The sequence below is a fragment of the Zonotrichia leucophrys genome, chromosome 2 (assembly GCF_028769735.1).
Source record: "Zonotrichia leucophrys gambelii isolate GWCS_2022_RI chromosome 2, RI_Zleu_2.0, whole genome shotgun sequence".
NCBI lineage: Eukaryota > Metazoa > Chordata > Aves > Passeriformes > Passerellidae > Zonotrichia > Zonotrichia leucophrys.
The window spans coordinates 133,690,630-133,706,690 of record NC_088171.1 but is presented as its reverse complement, the minus strand read 5'-3'; the positions used below and the strand labels follow the sequence as shown (position 1 = coordinate 133,706,690).

General features: G+C 40.7%; 1 protein-coding gene across 1 annotated transcript in view; it reads left to right on the top strand.

Moving 5' to 3' along the window:
* The window catches only part of NECAB1 (N-terminal EF-hand calcium binding protein 1), a 56,534-nt gene extending 41,253 nt beyond the window's left edge, over window positions 1-15,281 (top strand). The window contains exons 8-13 of the mRNA XM_064703214.1: window positions 3,689-3,765; window positions 7,481-7,534; window positions 8,962-9,074; window positions 11,058-11,135; window positions 12,114-12,205; window positions 15,092-15,281. Of these exons, the coding sequence (XP_064559284.1) occupies window positions 3,689-3,765; window positions 7,481-7,534; window positions 8,962-9,074; window positions 11,058-11,135; window positions 12,114-12,205; window positions 15,092-15,120 (443 nt within the window). The 3' untranslated portion in view covers window positions 15,121-15,281. The remainder of the gene's footprint in view (window positions 1-3,688; window positions 3,766-7,480; window positions 7,535-8,961; window positions 9,075-11,057; window positions 11,136-12,113; window positions 12,206-15,091) is intronic.
* Window positions 15,282-16,061: the final 780 nt, after the last annotated feature.

The following is a 16,061-nucleotide window of genomic DNA, read 5'->3' as shown; positions in this document are numbered from 1 at the left end:
GGTGAGCTCTGACCACCACAACCTTTCGGGGGGGCCACCACCACCTTCAAAGCCCTGAAGAAAAAGAGAGAAGAAGAGAAAAAAAGCCAGCAGAGACTGCAAAAAAAAAAAACAGCAGTCACTGAGAATTCCACCTCTCAGTTTCTGCCGAAGAGAATTCGTAGCAGAACAGCCCGGACTGGAACCAGAAGGCGCCCTGGGTCCACCTCTCGTGATCTGCTGGACAGATCGAGACGTCCAGACTGCTCTGGCGACAGATTTGGTAAGAAAGCCTGAAAATAAGAACATGGGAGGCACACCTTCCCAGGAACAACGGGAAATTTTGTCCACCTTATAAGGTGTGACACAAACATACAAAAATTAATTAGCTCTGGCCTTAAAAGGCCAGGAAGACCCCCGAGACGCACCAGACGTCCGGGGGGGGGCCCTCAAAAGAGGGGGGAGCAATGCAAGACTCCGGAAAAAATTAGCTCTGGCCTTAAAAGGCCAGGAAGGTAGACCCCCGAGACGCACCAGACGTCCGGGGGGGGGACTCTCTGAAAGAGAGGGGGGAGCAAGGCTCCAGGAAAGAAAAAATTAGCTCTGGCCTTAAAAGGCCGAGAAGAAAAATGCTCTTGGAGAAAAAAGAGCAAGAAATATTATTAAAACACCCGGTCCCGAAACCCAGAAACCCTGAGAAACTCCCAGAAAGCGTCCAGAAAGCCCAGAGAGCATGGAGGACTCAGGACCGAGGGGGGAGAGCAGGGGGGGGAAGAAAAAGGGATCGGGGGAGGCGCTTTTTCGCGGCAGCCACGCGGCGGCGGAGCAGGCGGGGAGCGCGGCTGAAGAAAAAACAAAAGACGCGTGTTCAGATACGGCTTTGCTAAGCTCAGAGCCGGGGGGTGCAGCGGCCCCGGGGGCCGGCAAGGTAGCAGAAATGCGCGCGGTTGTGACGCAAAAAACCCGGGACGCAGATCGGAGCGAGTCGCGGCGGGCGCGGGTGCCGGCGGGGACGGCCGCACACACCGACAAAGGGCCACACACACACACAGCTTCGGAGGAGGCGGAGACAGAGTCGGGGCAGACTGAGGGGGGAAAATTCAGAGGCGGAATAAAAAGGGAGAGAAAAAAATTACCTCGGGAGAGACACAGAGCAGCTCGGAAAGCACGCATGCGCCGAGCGCGGGCGGGGGCGGGCCAGACCCCCGGTGACGTCTCAGGCGAGGAGGGGCCCTCTCCAGACTTGGTGCCTTTGGTAAAAAACCCTCGGGGTCCTAAGCCTCTCCCCTCCCGGGGAGGCTTGTGTGTTTTCTAACCCTATTGTCAGTTGAATCAAAAACTAGGTAACCCCGAAGTGCACAACATGCCGGATGCAACTATGCAACGATTTTCCTCAACAAGATATAAGAAGAAACGAATACTCAGACAAAAGTCGGGACTCAGACTGCAAAGGACAACTCAGAAGAGAAACAAGAGGAACGGAAAGACTCTGGGGGTTTTTTTTCTCTTTGGGGTCTTGAATATTTCTGTATAAGAACGAAAGACTGGGAAGTTTTCTCCTTAAAGTCTTGAATTACAATAGGCAATGGAGTAAATTTACCTATTATAGGGAAAACTGACAAAGGATCATAAATTGATCAGCTGGTAGGATTTCTTTGACATTTCTCCCATTTGGAGAAGAATTTTAAGGGTAGATTTCTTTGACATTTCTCCCATTTGGAGAAGAATTTTAAGGGCAAATTTCTTTGACATTTCTCCTATTTGGAGAAGAATCTTAAGGATAGGGTTTTATGTTTTAATAGTCCTACTAGTCCTCATGATTGTCGTCCCGTGCATTTTTGTATGTCTGAAGCGCGCCATGAATCGGGTGATAAAAGAGGTCTTCTTGGTGCAAACAGAAGGGGGAGATGTGGGATCCCAGGATTTGAATCCTGGCATGCCGAGCCCCCGGGACCACCCTTGGGGGGCCCGGGAGTCCTGGAATGTTGCCAGAAGTGTCTGGTGGCAGGACTTTGACCCTACACGGGAGACGACACCTTTATGAAGATAAGAGGGCCTCACCGGGGTGAAGGGTGGAAAGATTAGCTAATTAGAGGGTGAGAAACAGGGTTTAGGATTTATGTACAGGGGGGTTTAGAGGAGTAAGATGGAGGAATTGGGGTGTGTCCTACCCTCCTTCTTCTTCCTTCTCTCCTCCATCTTCTTTGGCCACGGTGGCACCTTTGGATTGGTTATTACTAAGAGTACACCGAGTTATAAGAATAGATGGTATTGGGGAAAAATGATAAATATTGTATACGTAACAAGGGGTATAAAGATACGTGGCGGTCAGGGGGACGACACAGTGTGCCCATGGCTGACTGCTGTGCGGATCTCTGTTGAGCTGAAAGAACATCTTTTAGATAAACAATTAATAAACATAAAACCAGAAAGAAGAACTGAAGCCTCTTCTCGTCCTTTGATACGCGGGCTGCGTCAAGGCCACCTCCGGGCCACCTCCGGGCCACCTCCGGGCCTCCCAGGCCCCTCAAACAGCCGAGATAAAACCCAGAGATAACAAGAGCATTTACTGAAAAATCTTCCATTTCTGATAAATAGCCTTCCTCTCTCCTTAAAGCAACCACTCACACATTTACATGATGGGTGATTTCAGAAACTTCTTTAATAATGCAAATGTTTGTTTCCTTGAGTGTTGTCATTTTCATTTGGCAGTCAATTTCCACAATACTTTAGCAAAGCAAAACTTTCCAGAGGCATTAGAGGGACTCACAGAATCACAGAATATCCTGAATGGGAAGGGACTCATAAGGATCATCAAAGTCCAACTCTTGCCCTGTGTAGTGTCATCCCCAAGAATCCATGTGCCTGAGAGCATTGTCCAAATGCTTCTTGAACTCTTGATGTTGTGACCACTTCCCTGTGGAGCCTGATCCAGTGCCCAGACAGCCTCTGGCTGAAGAACCTTTTCCTGATATCCAGCTTAATTCTCCCCTGACACAGCTGGATGGCATTCCCTGTCACTTGTCACTCTGAGAGAAGAGATGGGTACCTGTCTCTCCTCTTCCCCTCACAAGGAAGTTGCAGACTGTGATGGGGTCTCACCTCAGCCTTCTCTTCTGCAAAGTGAACGAGCCAGGTGACCTCAGCTGCTCCTTTTATGCTTCCCCTCAAGAGCCTTCACCACCTTCATAGCCCAGATGCTTGTGCCTGTCTAGAACAGTATTGTCTAGATCTAGCCTTGCTATATGACATCAGATTGGGTTGGATGGGGCCCTGAGCAATCTGATCTAGTGGAAGATTTCCTGCCTATGGCACGGGAGTTGAAATTTGATGATCTTTGTAGTCCCTTCCAACACAAACCATTCTATGATTCTATGATCAGGTCACTACACAGACAGGAATATACCTGCAGTGGAGATGGAGAACTTTCTTCTGTTACCAGCATTATTTCAAAAGCACTGGCATTAAGCTATAATGTAGTTTTGATTCTGTCTTGGATTTCTATTTAATCTTAAAAAGAAAGAAAATAATCCATTGAGTCAAATCATGTTTTCCTTTAGTTCCACCCAAATGAACATGGAACTAGTTGCAGCACAATCTTTGAAAAGCCAAAAAATTTGCAGGGTAATTTTTTTTAAAGACAGGAATACACTATCTACCAGCAACTTAGCAACGTTTTATTAATGTTTATCTTTTCTCTTTTTCAAAGGTTGGATTGAGGAAGACAGCCAATGGGTGATCCAGATAAACAGACTCCAGAGGCTAATTGATAGACTGGAAAAGAAGGTGTGTGTGATTTGTCACCTGTTTCTTTTTTCACTTTCAGCAAATTAGTCCTTAAACCACAAATGTTTTCAATGTCCCAGTCACAACATTACCTAAGAGAGCTAACACTCATTAAAGGCCTACATTTTCTTCCACCTTCACCTTTCCTATTCATGACATTGTTTTTCCATGCTTCCTTTTCCCCCTCCCATCACCACAGATTGAACTTTTCATAAAGATGTGAAAAATTGTATTATTCTATGACTGGAGTGCTTGTTTGGGAGAGCATGCTACAACTTTACAATTTTCCTCTTCCTCTCCCTCTCTAAACTTTTCCATGAAGCTTGGTAGAAAGTTTTGTTTCCTCCTTTCCCATCAGAGAATCTTCATTTATAAAGATTAAACTGCTTTCCTTGTCAGTACAGTACAACCAAAGTCTGATGCAAATCTTTTTGGGAGCCTGCTGCAGCTGCCCCCGAGCCCAGAAACCACCTGTGGTTCCCACACCAAAGCAGAGCCCTCCAGGACTCTGACAAATCACCCATCTGATCAACAATGCCAGGGCTTCCCAGCGCTTGTAAAATACTGAGCCACATCTGTCAGTACAGAAAATATCTATTCTTCATTATTATTCTGACTTGATTGTTACTCTGGTGTTCAAAAGTTGTCTTAAAATCTGTGTGTGATGATTTCTTTTTTTCTTTTTTTAAGAAAGAACAGCAGATGAAAAAGTAAGGTTATAAATTCCTGAGTTTTTCTCTGCATTAAATTTCCCTATTGAAGGACAGACAGTTTCAGATACGCCCTAGGGGAGTGGCTGAATTTGGTGGATTTTGGGACCCAGGGTGTTTCTTCCTCCTTGTCCACTAGAGGTGAGGTTTTGAGTTGTGCTCTCAGAGCCAGGAGTAGCTCCAGTCCCAGCTGGTGCTGCTCCTCCCCACAGGTCAGTGCTCACCAGCAGTGACACTGCCTGCACTCCAAAGACACTGGCATGGGTCTCTTCACCAGCCCACACAGGCAGCACTCACAGGGACATAAACAGCCTGATCCTGTTCTTTCTTTCTAGCTGATTGGGATATTCCCCGGTGAATATTGTCATCTAGTATTTGTGGCTGGACCCATGTCCCTTACCCAGGCACTGGCTCAGACCTTGGGTCAAGGCAGAAAAACATCTCCTGTTAGTCAACCACTAGTCCAGCTTGAGTTCAGTAGCAATTTACACACAGAAAATAGTTAAGTAAGGGTTTTAACAAAAAACCCCAATAAATGGTGGTGACTTGGCACAGGCCTCAGCAAGAGAAGCACACTGACCTTTCTCTGCCGTTTCTCCCTCCCAAATTAATAAAATGCCCCTAATTACCTTTCCCCTTTGGTCCCAGTTTAGTGTTTCTCTTATCTCAGCCTAATTACTGATTAGCTGCATGTGGCCACCCCCAGCACTGCTGGCCTTGCTCCAAAAGGAGCCCAGTATTCCCTTTGGTTATCCCTGCAGTCTGACAGTCTCTCGCATCACTTCTCCTTAACCAGCTGTGAAATGTGGCCATTCCTTGTGGCGCTGTCCATGACTTCTGTCAGCCTCTCCCTCTGCTCTTGCCGCGCTCTGCAGCTCCTCGTGGTGTGCTCAGTGCCATCAGCATTCCCTGCTCCGGCCAGGGATACCCGTGAGCCTCTGCCCAGACCTTCCTCCTGGAGGCCATTTCTGCATGGGAAAGGCAATTACACAGCAGCTGCCACATTAATGACATTTTAGTAGCAACTTGATCTTTTTCTGAATGGATATAAATTGGATTTTGAAATGTCAAAGTCCACCATGAAAGGTAAGTCTGGCTTTACTCCCCACTCGGCTTTGGAAACAGCAGCTCACTGCCCTACCACAATTGCCACCTGACATGGACTGATGCCAAAACAAAAACATTTAAAAGAATGTTACTTTAAAAATAAATAAACATGTCATTCAGCAATAAAGCAGTTCAAATGTTACAGAAAGCAGCCAAACATTTTGTGGTAAATAAACTTATAACAAGGGTGTTATAAAATGATCATATTTCCTACAGACAAATGACAGAGAACCTGAGTCTGAAAAGGAGCTTGGTGTCAAAGGGAAGCAGTGGCAGGGCATAAACCTCCCATAATTACCTCCTTGTCAATATAAAACCTGATTAATAAAACACAGCAATTACATAAGTCTAATTTTTCCAGTAGACAACCTCTCTATATTCACCTTTGTCTAACTTTGCATCTACTTGAATTTGTATCTCACAGCCATGTCTGACTGGGAGAGGCATTAAATATCAGCTGCCTGTCAGACTAAAACCCCTCTTTTTGACTTTGCCCTGAAAAGGTAAGAAAGGATTGTACAATCATTCTAAAAGGCAATTTCAGAAGCCACTACTTCTCAGCTGAGGAGAGGTAGGATTGAAAAGGCATTTTAAAGCCTCTGAGCTGCATCCATTTTTATTTCCAGGCTTTATTTACATATACTGGCAAAGAAAACAATTATTTTCTTCCTACATTTAGAGAAACTTTGCAGTACTTCCTGGAGTCATTCCTTTCCTCTCTTTTTCCATATGTTTCCTGACCAAAAAAAAAAAAAAAAAAAAGGCAGTGAAAGTGAACTTTTACTTCAGGAATACACATTTTTTCCCTCATTTTTTTTTTATCCGAAGTGTCTGCACTGACAATAAAGCCGGCTGTCTTTCCCTTCCCACACACATTTCATGACTTTAGTTCGCAGCAGCTTCTGAACACTTCCCTCCTGCCTTGCTCTGCCACCTGCTGCTGGTGGAGGTGCTCTGCTCATTTGGATTCTACCTGCGCGTCTCTTGCTGGCTTTCAGCGAGTACAGCATCTGTGCTGGCAGAACAGCTGCTACCTCAGGTTAATCAATCCTCACCCACGCTGGGAGTGGAAGGAGATTTTTCTCTTTGTTGCACAAGAACTGTGTTCAGTGAGACGTGAAGCACCACTAACAGAGCGTGTTTTGCTCCAGCTGCTTATTGCAAATCAATCTGCTTTCTTTTCTCAGGTACGTGGGTATTTTTCAGAATATCATAATGACACTGGGTTAGGAGGTACTGCATGTGCCTGGCAAGTAAAGAACGATTTTGTGTGTGTTGCAGGTTGGTGTTTGTGTGAATCACTGATTCCTGAAGTGCACATCAAGTTTGGGTACCAGGTGCACTCACAGACACATCTCTTTGCTGCTGCCCAGCCCATTCTTACAGCAAGGGCTGAGCACAGGTTCAGAGACCTGACTTGGACCATCAGGCACATCTCTTCCAGTGCTAGAAAACAGCCCCTTGCAACCACAGAGTCCCTGCAGGGAAGTTTCTTCTGTGTCAAGTTTTAAGATTGCACAACAGTAGCTGATAGTTCATTTCAAATTGCCATTCTTGCTCATCTCCACAGTCCATGAGACAATTTGAGAGGATGTCTGTCTTTTCTCAATTAAGTCCAACATACATTTGGGAACAAGCAGATTTGTTAAAATGAAAAATCACCTGCCAAGCACTATAAATAAAACTTTACAAGACAGCCTGGGCTGGAATTAACCACTGAGGCATGCAGGGTCATGTAAAACTTGTGTTTGACTTAGAAGTAACAAAGAAGGGATTTAACTTCTTGGCGTAGAACAGAATCTAGTTATTGGAATAGTTTGTAAAATATGTAAGAACAGAATACATCTATATTATTGACTCTTCTTACAATTTCTATTTCCTTTTCAGTTGCCTCAAAGGACCTCAAGCTTGAGCCACTTGAAGAGGAAGTTTTGGAAGAAAATGCAAGATCTGTAAGTACTGTTCAAGATAATGATTTTGACATTTTATTTTAAGCACCAGGCACTGAGACCACACCAGGTTTCTTTTGTTAAAAATAATTTTAAAAATCTTTATCCTCACTTTTTCCAGTGATAAGAATCCATTTTAGTTAGCAGAATACACTGTGCAAAAGGCAACAACAAAATTTAGAATATGTGAGTAAAACTTTTATATTAACTTTTTACATTGTTTTTAAAGGACAGAGTGAGCCAAAACCTTAACACACATAAGGAGAAAAATTAAAGGAGAAAAATTAATAAGATTTATCAAATTTAGCAGCAGTGTTTATGGGGTGGTAGCTTCTCTGCTCCAAATGCTGGATGCATGCTTTAACCATTGTTGTACAGCCTCCCTCCCTCCCAAAACTGCAATAGGAAATCTTATGAGGTAAAATGGAAGAGTATCTTGTGCTCATTACAATCTACAAAACCAAAATTGTGACCAGAAATAAACTTACTGTTAACCAAGCTTATGTCCCAAGATTGATATACTAGCATTCCTAAATTCATAAACCTAACATTCATTCACTTGAACCTAAGAAAATGCAAATCAAATATACGTGAAAAAAATTATTTAATCACAGGAGTTGCATTAGATTTTTTTAAAAATGAGATTATGCAGTATTGCTACACAAACTGCTTATAATCCATGATTTACCAGTATTCATTATCAAGGCAGAAACAAGTCAAAAACCTGCATGTAGTGATTAAGAAGCACATAGTGTTGCTTTAAATGTTCCATTAGTAAAGTTGACAAGCTTCAATAGGTTAATCAGTAAATAAACAACTTGAAAGAGATAAATGATGATTATTTTAATTCAGGATAGAAGGTCTTCTGCACTGCTGACGGTTTCCATAGTCCTGTTTATAAAGACTGTTCATTTTCCTGCTGGGTTATGGAGGGAAGACCCCCTCTCTCTTCATCACTTAATGTGGGCTATCTTAGGCCTCTCAGTCAGGCGAGGGTCAGGGCTCTAAAAGGTAAAAACTCTGAAAGCACCTTTACAAAAGCAACAATCCAGTGCAGGTTGTGGGGATATTCTCTTACCCCAAAACTCACTGCTGGCATACAGCTTCATCCAAGGAAACGCACTGACTTTATTACTGAGCATCTCAAAGTCCAGCCTGTGCTTTGCCCTCTTCTGAAAAGACTCAGAAGAGGGCAAAGCACAGAGTTAGGACAACAGGCTGAAGGGGACACTCATGCCCAGGCACAAAAGCCATGCTTGAGCATTTCTACTTCTCCACTCCAGATCACTAAAACAGGGACTGCAAACTTCAAGGGAACTTTTGTGGGTTTTCTTCTGTGATTTATTGTTTCATGATAGACTTTTCTATGTTTAAAGTACAAGGAATTCAGAGGAAGCTGTGGCAGCAATATTGTCGTGGTTTTGTATCAGCAGATAATGATTGTGCAGCACCAAATGTCTGTGAAAGAAGAAAAAGTGGAAGAATTCTGTCTTGCCCTGAAGCAGTACCTGGAATCTGCTTCTGCTCCAGGTGGCTGCTTGCAGTAAGTACAGGGTTATTGTCCTTCGGCTGAAGGAAGAAATGTAGCCTTTTTTCTTTAGTAACTCAGATTATTCATGAAGAGGGAACCTATGACACCTTTCTTGGTGGGTTATGTGTGTGTGTAATACAAAGCTTCCTAAAGACACCTAGAACTAGAAAGAGATGTGAGAATGTGCAGATTTCAGGTACTGTCACAAAATGACTGTACATCCCAAAGATGCTAAACAGTCTTTTCAGGCTTGTTAGCTCTGCACGTCATCAATTCATGAAGCTAGAAGCTTCTGGAAGCTTCTAGGCTGACATTCTTCATTGGAAAACTCATTTGCCATCCTTCACTTATGCTTACCTGGAGAAGGAGCAACTTATCAATTGTTCACCAGTTATTTGCTTGGAAGTTTTCAGAATCTTCCCTTTAGGCTGTTATTGTAAAATTTTAATTCATAATAAATAATTGGAAAAATTAAAAAGCAAAATTTTCAATGAAACTGTGTTTGTGCTTTGTTCCTTTTAGAATTAATAAAACATTAGAGCTGGATTAAGAATAAATTTTAGTGGCTTACCAGTGTACTTAATTTTTGAATTTAACATACTAGAGAGATCTACTATCATACATTATGAAAAAGATATTTTTGTAATGTGTACACGTCACAGAATCTTCCCATCTAGTCAAGGGCTTCAAAGATTGCCTATCACACCCCTAATTTATGAGTCTTGTTGCTATGAGATTATCACAATTAGGATTTTATCAGTAGTGTTCACATAGACCAGAAAAATTAAGCTGGAAGAGTGATCTTTCTGCAGTGGTTCACTTGTAAGGGCAGACTGATGAGGAAAATAAAATTCTCTAGTTGGCCAAGAGATGGAAAAAAAGCCCAATAAGAAGTTCTCCCAGCCTCCTCCCAGAAATGAACATCCAGCAAAGCACTGCAGTGACTGCAGGTTTGTTGGGGAAGACAGGTGACATGACTTCAGAATGCAAGTTAGCAAATGGTGGCAGAAAGTTCCTTTCTTTCCAAGTGTACAGGCATTTGTTAAGTCTGTAATGCCACCTAATGGATGGGTTTTGCTGTAGCTCTAATTGACAGGGACTTGTTTTTTCCAACAGCTTTTGATATTTTGGCCATTTTACCATGCACTTTCACATGCAGCAGGAAAAAAACAATAAATCACAAAATACTGCTGACTACAATATGAAGCAAAAGCTGAGACCAGTTTTCAAGCACAGCAGTAGTGAGGTCAGCATCCTCACACTTGGGCACATGGAAAAATCTGTATATATATTTTCTCTGCTATTTATCTAAGCATCATTTTGATTACCCAAGTGAATAAATACCCTACACACTATAAAGCTTTTATGCTCAGGACAATAAGCAGGATGATTCTGTGTAGAAGATCAACGGATATCCTTGTGGGTCATTTTTCACTCCTGAGAAACTGTTACTTGAATAACTTAAGAACAAGTAACTAGTAGGCAAAATATTATTTTAAAAGTGTATCTGCAGCAGATGTCAGCCTATATGGCTTTTTACTCCATAATATGTGCACTATTTGATTTACTCCATTTGCTTTCAAAGCACTTAAATTCTATGACACTTGGATGCATCTCTCATACAAAAGGACAACTTCTACTTATTAGATTATCTTCCCTGAGCAGCTGTTTGATTAATTTTCTGTTTAGCATTTGTTTAGATAAATGACACTATTGGAGCAATATGAAAAATTATTTTCATAAAAATATTACATAATAAAAATAAACATACAAGGATTTTTATTTTTAAAAGCTCAGACAATTTGAAGTATGTGATCACTATGATCAATCATTTGTTAAGTTTATTAATTGGGTTGGTATTGGGTTTGATTTTCTGTGGGTTTTTTTTAAAAAATCATTGCATTTGTTCCTACTGATAAGCAGTTAGGAATAAAATGTATATGTCCAATAATTTTGTTTTGTTTCAATAAATTAGTTCTATCGTGAAATTCTTAGTGTTTCCATACAGAAGATTCCGAGCAATTTCCACTTCATTGTTTATGAGTTCTGGGAAAACAGCAATGCCTGGAATAGGTAAGTGTCAGGACTTTGGTGGCTTTCATTTTTTTTTTTTTGGTAATACATAAATTTTGAAGGTTAGAAATCAATTGTGTGGAAAGACCGAGTACAAATTACTTTAAATACTGCTAACTGATCTTTTGCTAAATACATCACAATTAATATTTCAGAACAATACTTTGGTTGCTAAAGACTTGAATATACTGAAACATAAATAAAAATCCCAGAAAGACAACGGAGATTATTTATAGCAGAAAGAGTCTGAAAGTGAGTACATAAGGATATAGCATCAGGTGGACATTAGTTCATCAGAGACAGAAAACCAGGAAGACAGCAATAGCACCAGTTTCATGATAAGGAAGAAAAAAAAGACACAATTATTGAAACAGAAGATGTGCCAGCCTGCAGCACACATCAGTAGTTATGGAGAACTCTCCCAAAACTTCCTAATCCACATCACAGGAACCCATCCAACAGACTCCCAGAGTGTCTCTTTTGGGCCCAAAATAGAAATTATTAAACATCCTACCAGCTGAATTCTAGCCTCTGGCAGGCAGATGACAAAAGGATTGTCCTTACCTATATTAAGTTACAGCACTCAAATACACCAATCCTGTGATCCTAAATCTGTAGAGAGAGCCTGTTCTTAGGGAGATGGAGAAGTCTCTTGCAGCTTTGTTGCTTTCCCGTCAAACAAAACCCCAGTTTTACTGGGTTTCCTGTCACAAAGACTCAGGAACACTGGTAACACGTGTCAACACTGTACTGGGTCACAGCCAGGAGATGAGCATCAAACTGACAGCGAGCTGCACTGAAGAAAACCTGGGTTTCATATATCTGCAGGCCCTTCATAGCTTATCTGGTCTCCTCTCCCACTATCACTGTAAGTTTTTAAGCACAGAATCTTTGTACAGCATTAATTGTGAAATTTCTTATGCTCATTTAAAAACTTGAAAAAAATATGTCACATTTTTATTTTTTACAATTATTTAGCCACCTTCAAATTAATTACAGCAAGACATTCCAGAGAAGTAATGTGGATTTCTTGGAAAGTCCAGAGCTCATCACAACAGTGCTAGTCCCTGGTAAATATCAACTTTTCACTTCTTTTTTTTTTTTTTTTTTTTTTAATATGTGAATGGTTCTATTAGTGTGTTGCATCTCCAAGACCACTGTATAATATCACCATAATATCACCCTTATTCAGATCTTCTTTGGTAAAGTATGGAGGAGAAAAGGACTCCAAATATTTCTATTTTAACCACATAAACATGAAATGCATCAGCAAGGAGAAGACCCACAGTGCTTTATTTTACATAGTGTGAAGGTACACCAACATACACTATTTAAGAAAATATTTAGAATCAACAATACTATTTGTGAATGGTAAAATAGATCCCATTTAAGATTTTCAAGGAAATAAATGCTTTCTGATTAGGACTTCAATTTATTCCTACTTACATTGACTGAATGGAGCCTTATTTACCAATAATTGATATTCACTCACCAACTTGTTGTATGGACTTCCTGCTATGTTAAAAAAAAAAACCAAGCTGGTAAAGATTCTGAATTTTTATTCTTAATACAAACCAATGAGCATGTAACATCTTTCTCCTAGAAATAAGAGTTAAAATACACAGTGCAGGTGCAGGATGAGGCAAAGAAAGCATCAGTCCCATATTTACAGAGAGAGGACAGTAATTATTTTTTTATTTTAGGGAGCACAATCTATTACAATGAAGCCCTAATTTCCTATGTGTCTGAGTACAGACTAAATTTAAAATAATAAAACCCCACTTAGTAGAAAAATAAATGTTGTCCTGTACCTGGGGTTTGTTCTTAAAATAAACCAGCCAAGACATCTTCAGATCTCATGAGCCTGATGTGGACACAAAATTATATGCCAGGGACTCCTGCAGAATTCAGAGATTGAAGTTAATGAACCAAGCATTTCTGTAAATCTTGTATCTACTGGGATGTTGCTGGATTTAAGAGAAACTTGATTTGGAAACAATGGAGCCTTTTTCCAAAATTCTTTCTGTCCAAGAGACTGCACATGATCCAGCAGTGTTCCAGAATAGTTTACATATGAGTAAAGTGCAATTTACATAAAATAAAATGTAAACATAATTTTTAAGTGACTAAATATGGAAGTGTCTGAAATTGGATTCCAAGTACTCATTACAGCATTTACTGTGCCTGCTAAGAAGGATTTCAGTCTGCAGCACTCTGTCCTGGCAGACAGTTACCATAGAAACAGCATTTCTCACTGTGCACTCCTTGCTGGGGCAGGGGCAATGGGAATTAATGCATTCACACTTCTTTGTACAATATAATACATTACCTGTAATTTAGAAATCTGTGCAATGATTTGAACTCTGTTTCATGGAAAGAGCTTCCTGCAATTTATCTATACAAATTGTATTTTTGTTTGAAAGACAGAAAATGATCTTGAAGTAAAAAATGATGGCTGCAACCCCACCAGTACACTTTACAAAAGAATTTTAGACATATTTTATCACATAAAGTGATATCGCTATAAAATCAGAAGGAAAAAATCCTAAACCTGTCTGCAGTTAGAACACAGATAGGCTCTATTCTAAAAAAAAATTTACCCTAGCTGAGAAACTTCCGAACTTCTTTTACACATCTGGGTAGATAAGAACTGAATCAATTGCAAATTGTAACCTGAATCTGATTCATTCAAAGTTTACAACCTGTAAGTCTTTACCAATTAACTAAAATTAGTAAGGATGCACTTATGTGGCCAAGAATGATTCAGGAAGACAAGTTTTCAAGACTGTTTGATCCAGTATTATCCCAAAGAAAATTAATTTACCATCAGTTAAGAGGAACCACAAGCTATTATAACCACTCACACACCTGTTAACTCACCCAGTTTTTCAGCCAATCTACGAGGGTGGCATGAATCATTTAGTTCTTTTTCAGTGAATGTCTCATTTTTATACAAGATCTGGACTTAAGGACTCTAGAGAACATTTGGGTGAAGAAAACAAGATAAAGGGAAACCACTGAACACTTATAACACTATAACCCATGAAATAAATCATTAACTTGGCATTTTTAGGGATTGAAACATCCACTGATGTTTCAAAGACTACTAGGCTCATAGCCTGAATTCAGGTGGGACTCTTGAGTATTTTCTCATCATGTTTCTTCATGAATAATAATTTTCATTAAAATACCATTAATGGAAGCATTTGTGGATACATACATAAGAAATAAGTTCTGTTAATGAATTTGTGTAATGTGACACCTATGTAGCCTTGAACACCCCTTTACTAAGGGCACTTGGCATCTCAGATACAGTCCCAATTCCTTTCCCTCCTCTCTCCATAAATCCTGTGGTTCCTCTCTGCCTAAGGTTCCATTTCAAAAGGTCAAAGGCTAGAGATTGTGGGGAAGAAATACAAATTGGTTTCACCCCAGCACTGCCTATAATCTGGTGATTACAGAACTTTTTATGGGAATGACATTTCACAAGCCCATCAATTCTCCTACTTTTGAGGACAGAAAGTTATTAATTCCTAGAGTTGTATAAAAAACCCATCAGATTTGAATAATGTCACTAGGAAAGCAAGTCATTAAAGCTAACACAACCACCCAGGGAACACAGAGCTTGGGTCAAAAACTGACACACACAGCAGCACAGGACTGAGGATTTATTTGATTTACTCTCAGGGCGCTTAATTCTATGCAGCTGCACCTATGACACATAAATGTGTCTTTGGATGTTATCAAAAAGGGATATAATTATTGTGATAAAGCCTTCCCACCACTTAGACTCAACTCTCCCAGTATCCTGAGTATTTTTCTCACCAGTATTAGCTGCATATATAAACAAGCATTTAAATATATATATTATGGGTCTTTTATTTAGAATTTTTACCAGAGGTCAAAAAAGAAATGCAATTTATGCTAAAAAATAAATAAACTCTGTTCTCTTTCAGCATCATGGTGTGTCCTCAATAACAACTAGAAGCTGTGGTTCCAAGTAATGTTAATGTTGTATTGCCTTTCATTACACTAACATTGCAGTGTGAAATTATGATGTGATAAAGTTTGTTATTATGGATGGGATCTTTCCCGCTTTATCAATTCTAAGATCTGGAGAACTGTGCATTTACTACCTTTTCTTCTTGTGACTAGTTCAGTGAAATGATGCATTCTAAAAACTGAAATAAGACAACTATGATAAACTATTTATTTCTGTGACAGTCCAAACTGTCACAGAAAAGTGTGTCTTGAATGCATGACTAAATATTTGTGAAAAGTTTTACTACTGCATTAATAAACAACTGTTACTTAATGCTGCTGTGTTCTCCTTTTACAAAAGAAAGAAGTATGAACCTGAACACACATGTTCATACATGTCTGCAGAGAAGCTGTAAGTCATTAATGAAAAGAATAAACAGGGAAAACTCTTTGTGCTAATAAAGAACTTCCCCTAGGATATTTTCCACTCACGGCAAGACAAGGCAGCACTACCTTCTCATAACAGACTCTTAGCCCTTACCCTCCCAAGAGGAAAAATATCTGCCTATCTCTCATCACTGTAGGTCCCCAGACTGAACACTGCACAACCTCTATGTTCTGACCACTCAGGAAATATTTTCTTTGGATCTCTGGCAGGTCACTGCAAAATCATTAGAGAAACTGCAGTTACAATATAAATAGCCATAAACCTTGAGCTTGTTTGGAGGCTGGTTCTAGCAGGGGGCAGGGCTGCTGTATACCCTTGACCGATGAACAGCACCATCTCCATGGGGAAGATCACCCTCTTCAACCAGGGTGCAGCTTTGGTAGGGATGCACACGGAGCATTGAGGGGGAAGTGGACACCCCCTGGGCCAGCCGGGTCAGCTCAATCAGCCTGGTACCTGGTCATCAGTGGGTGACAGGGGTGGAGCCAGACTGCCCT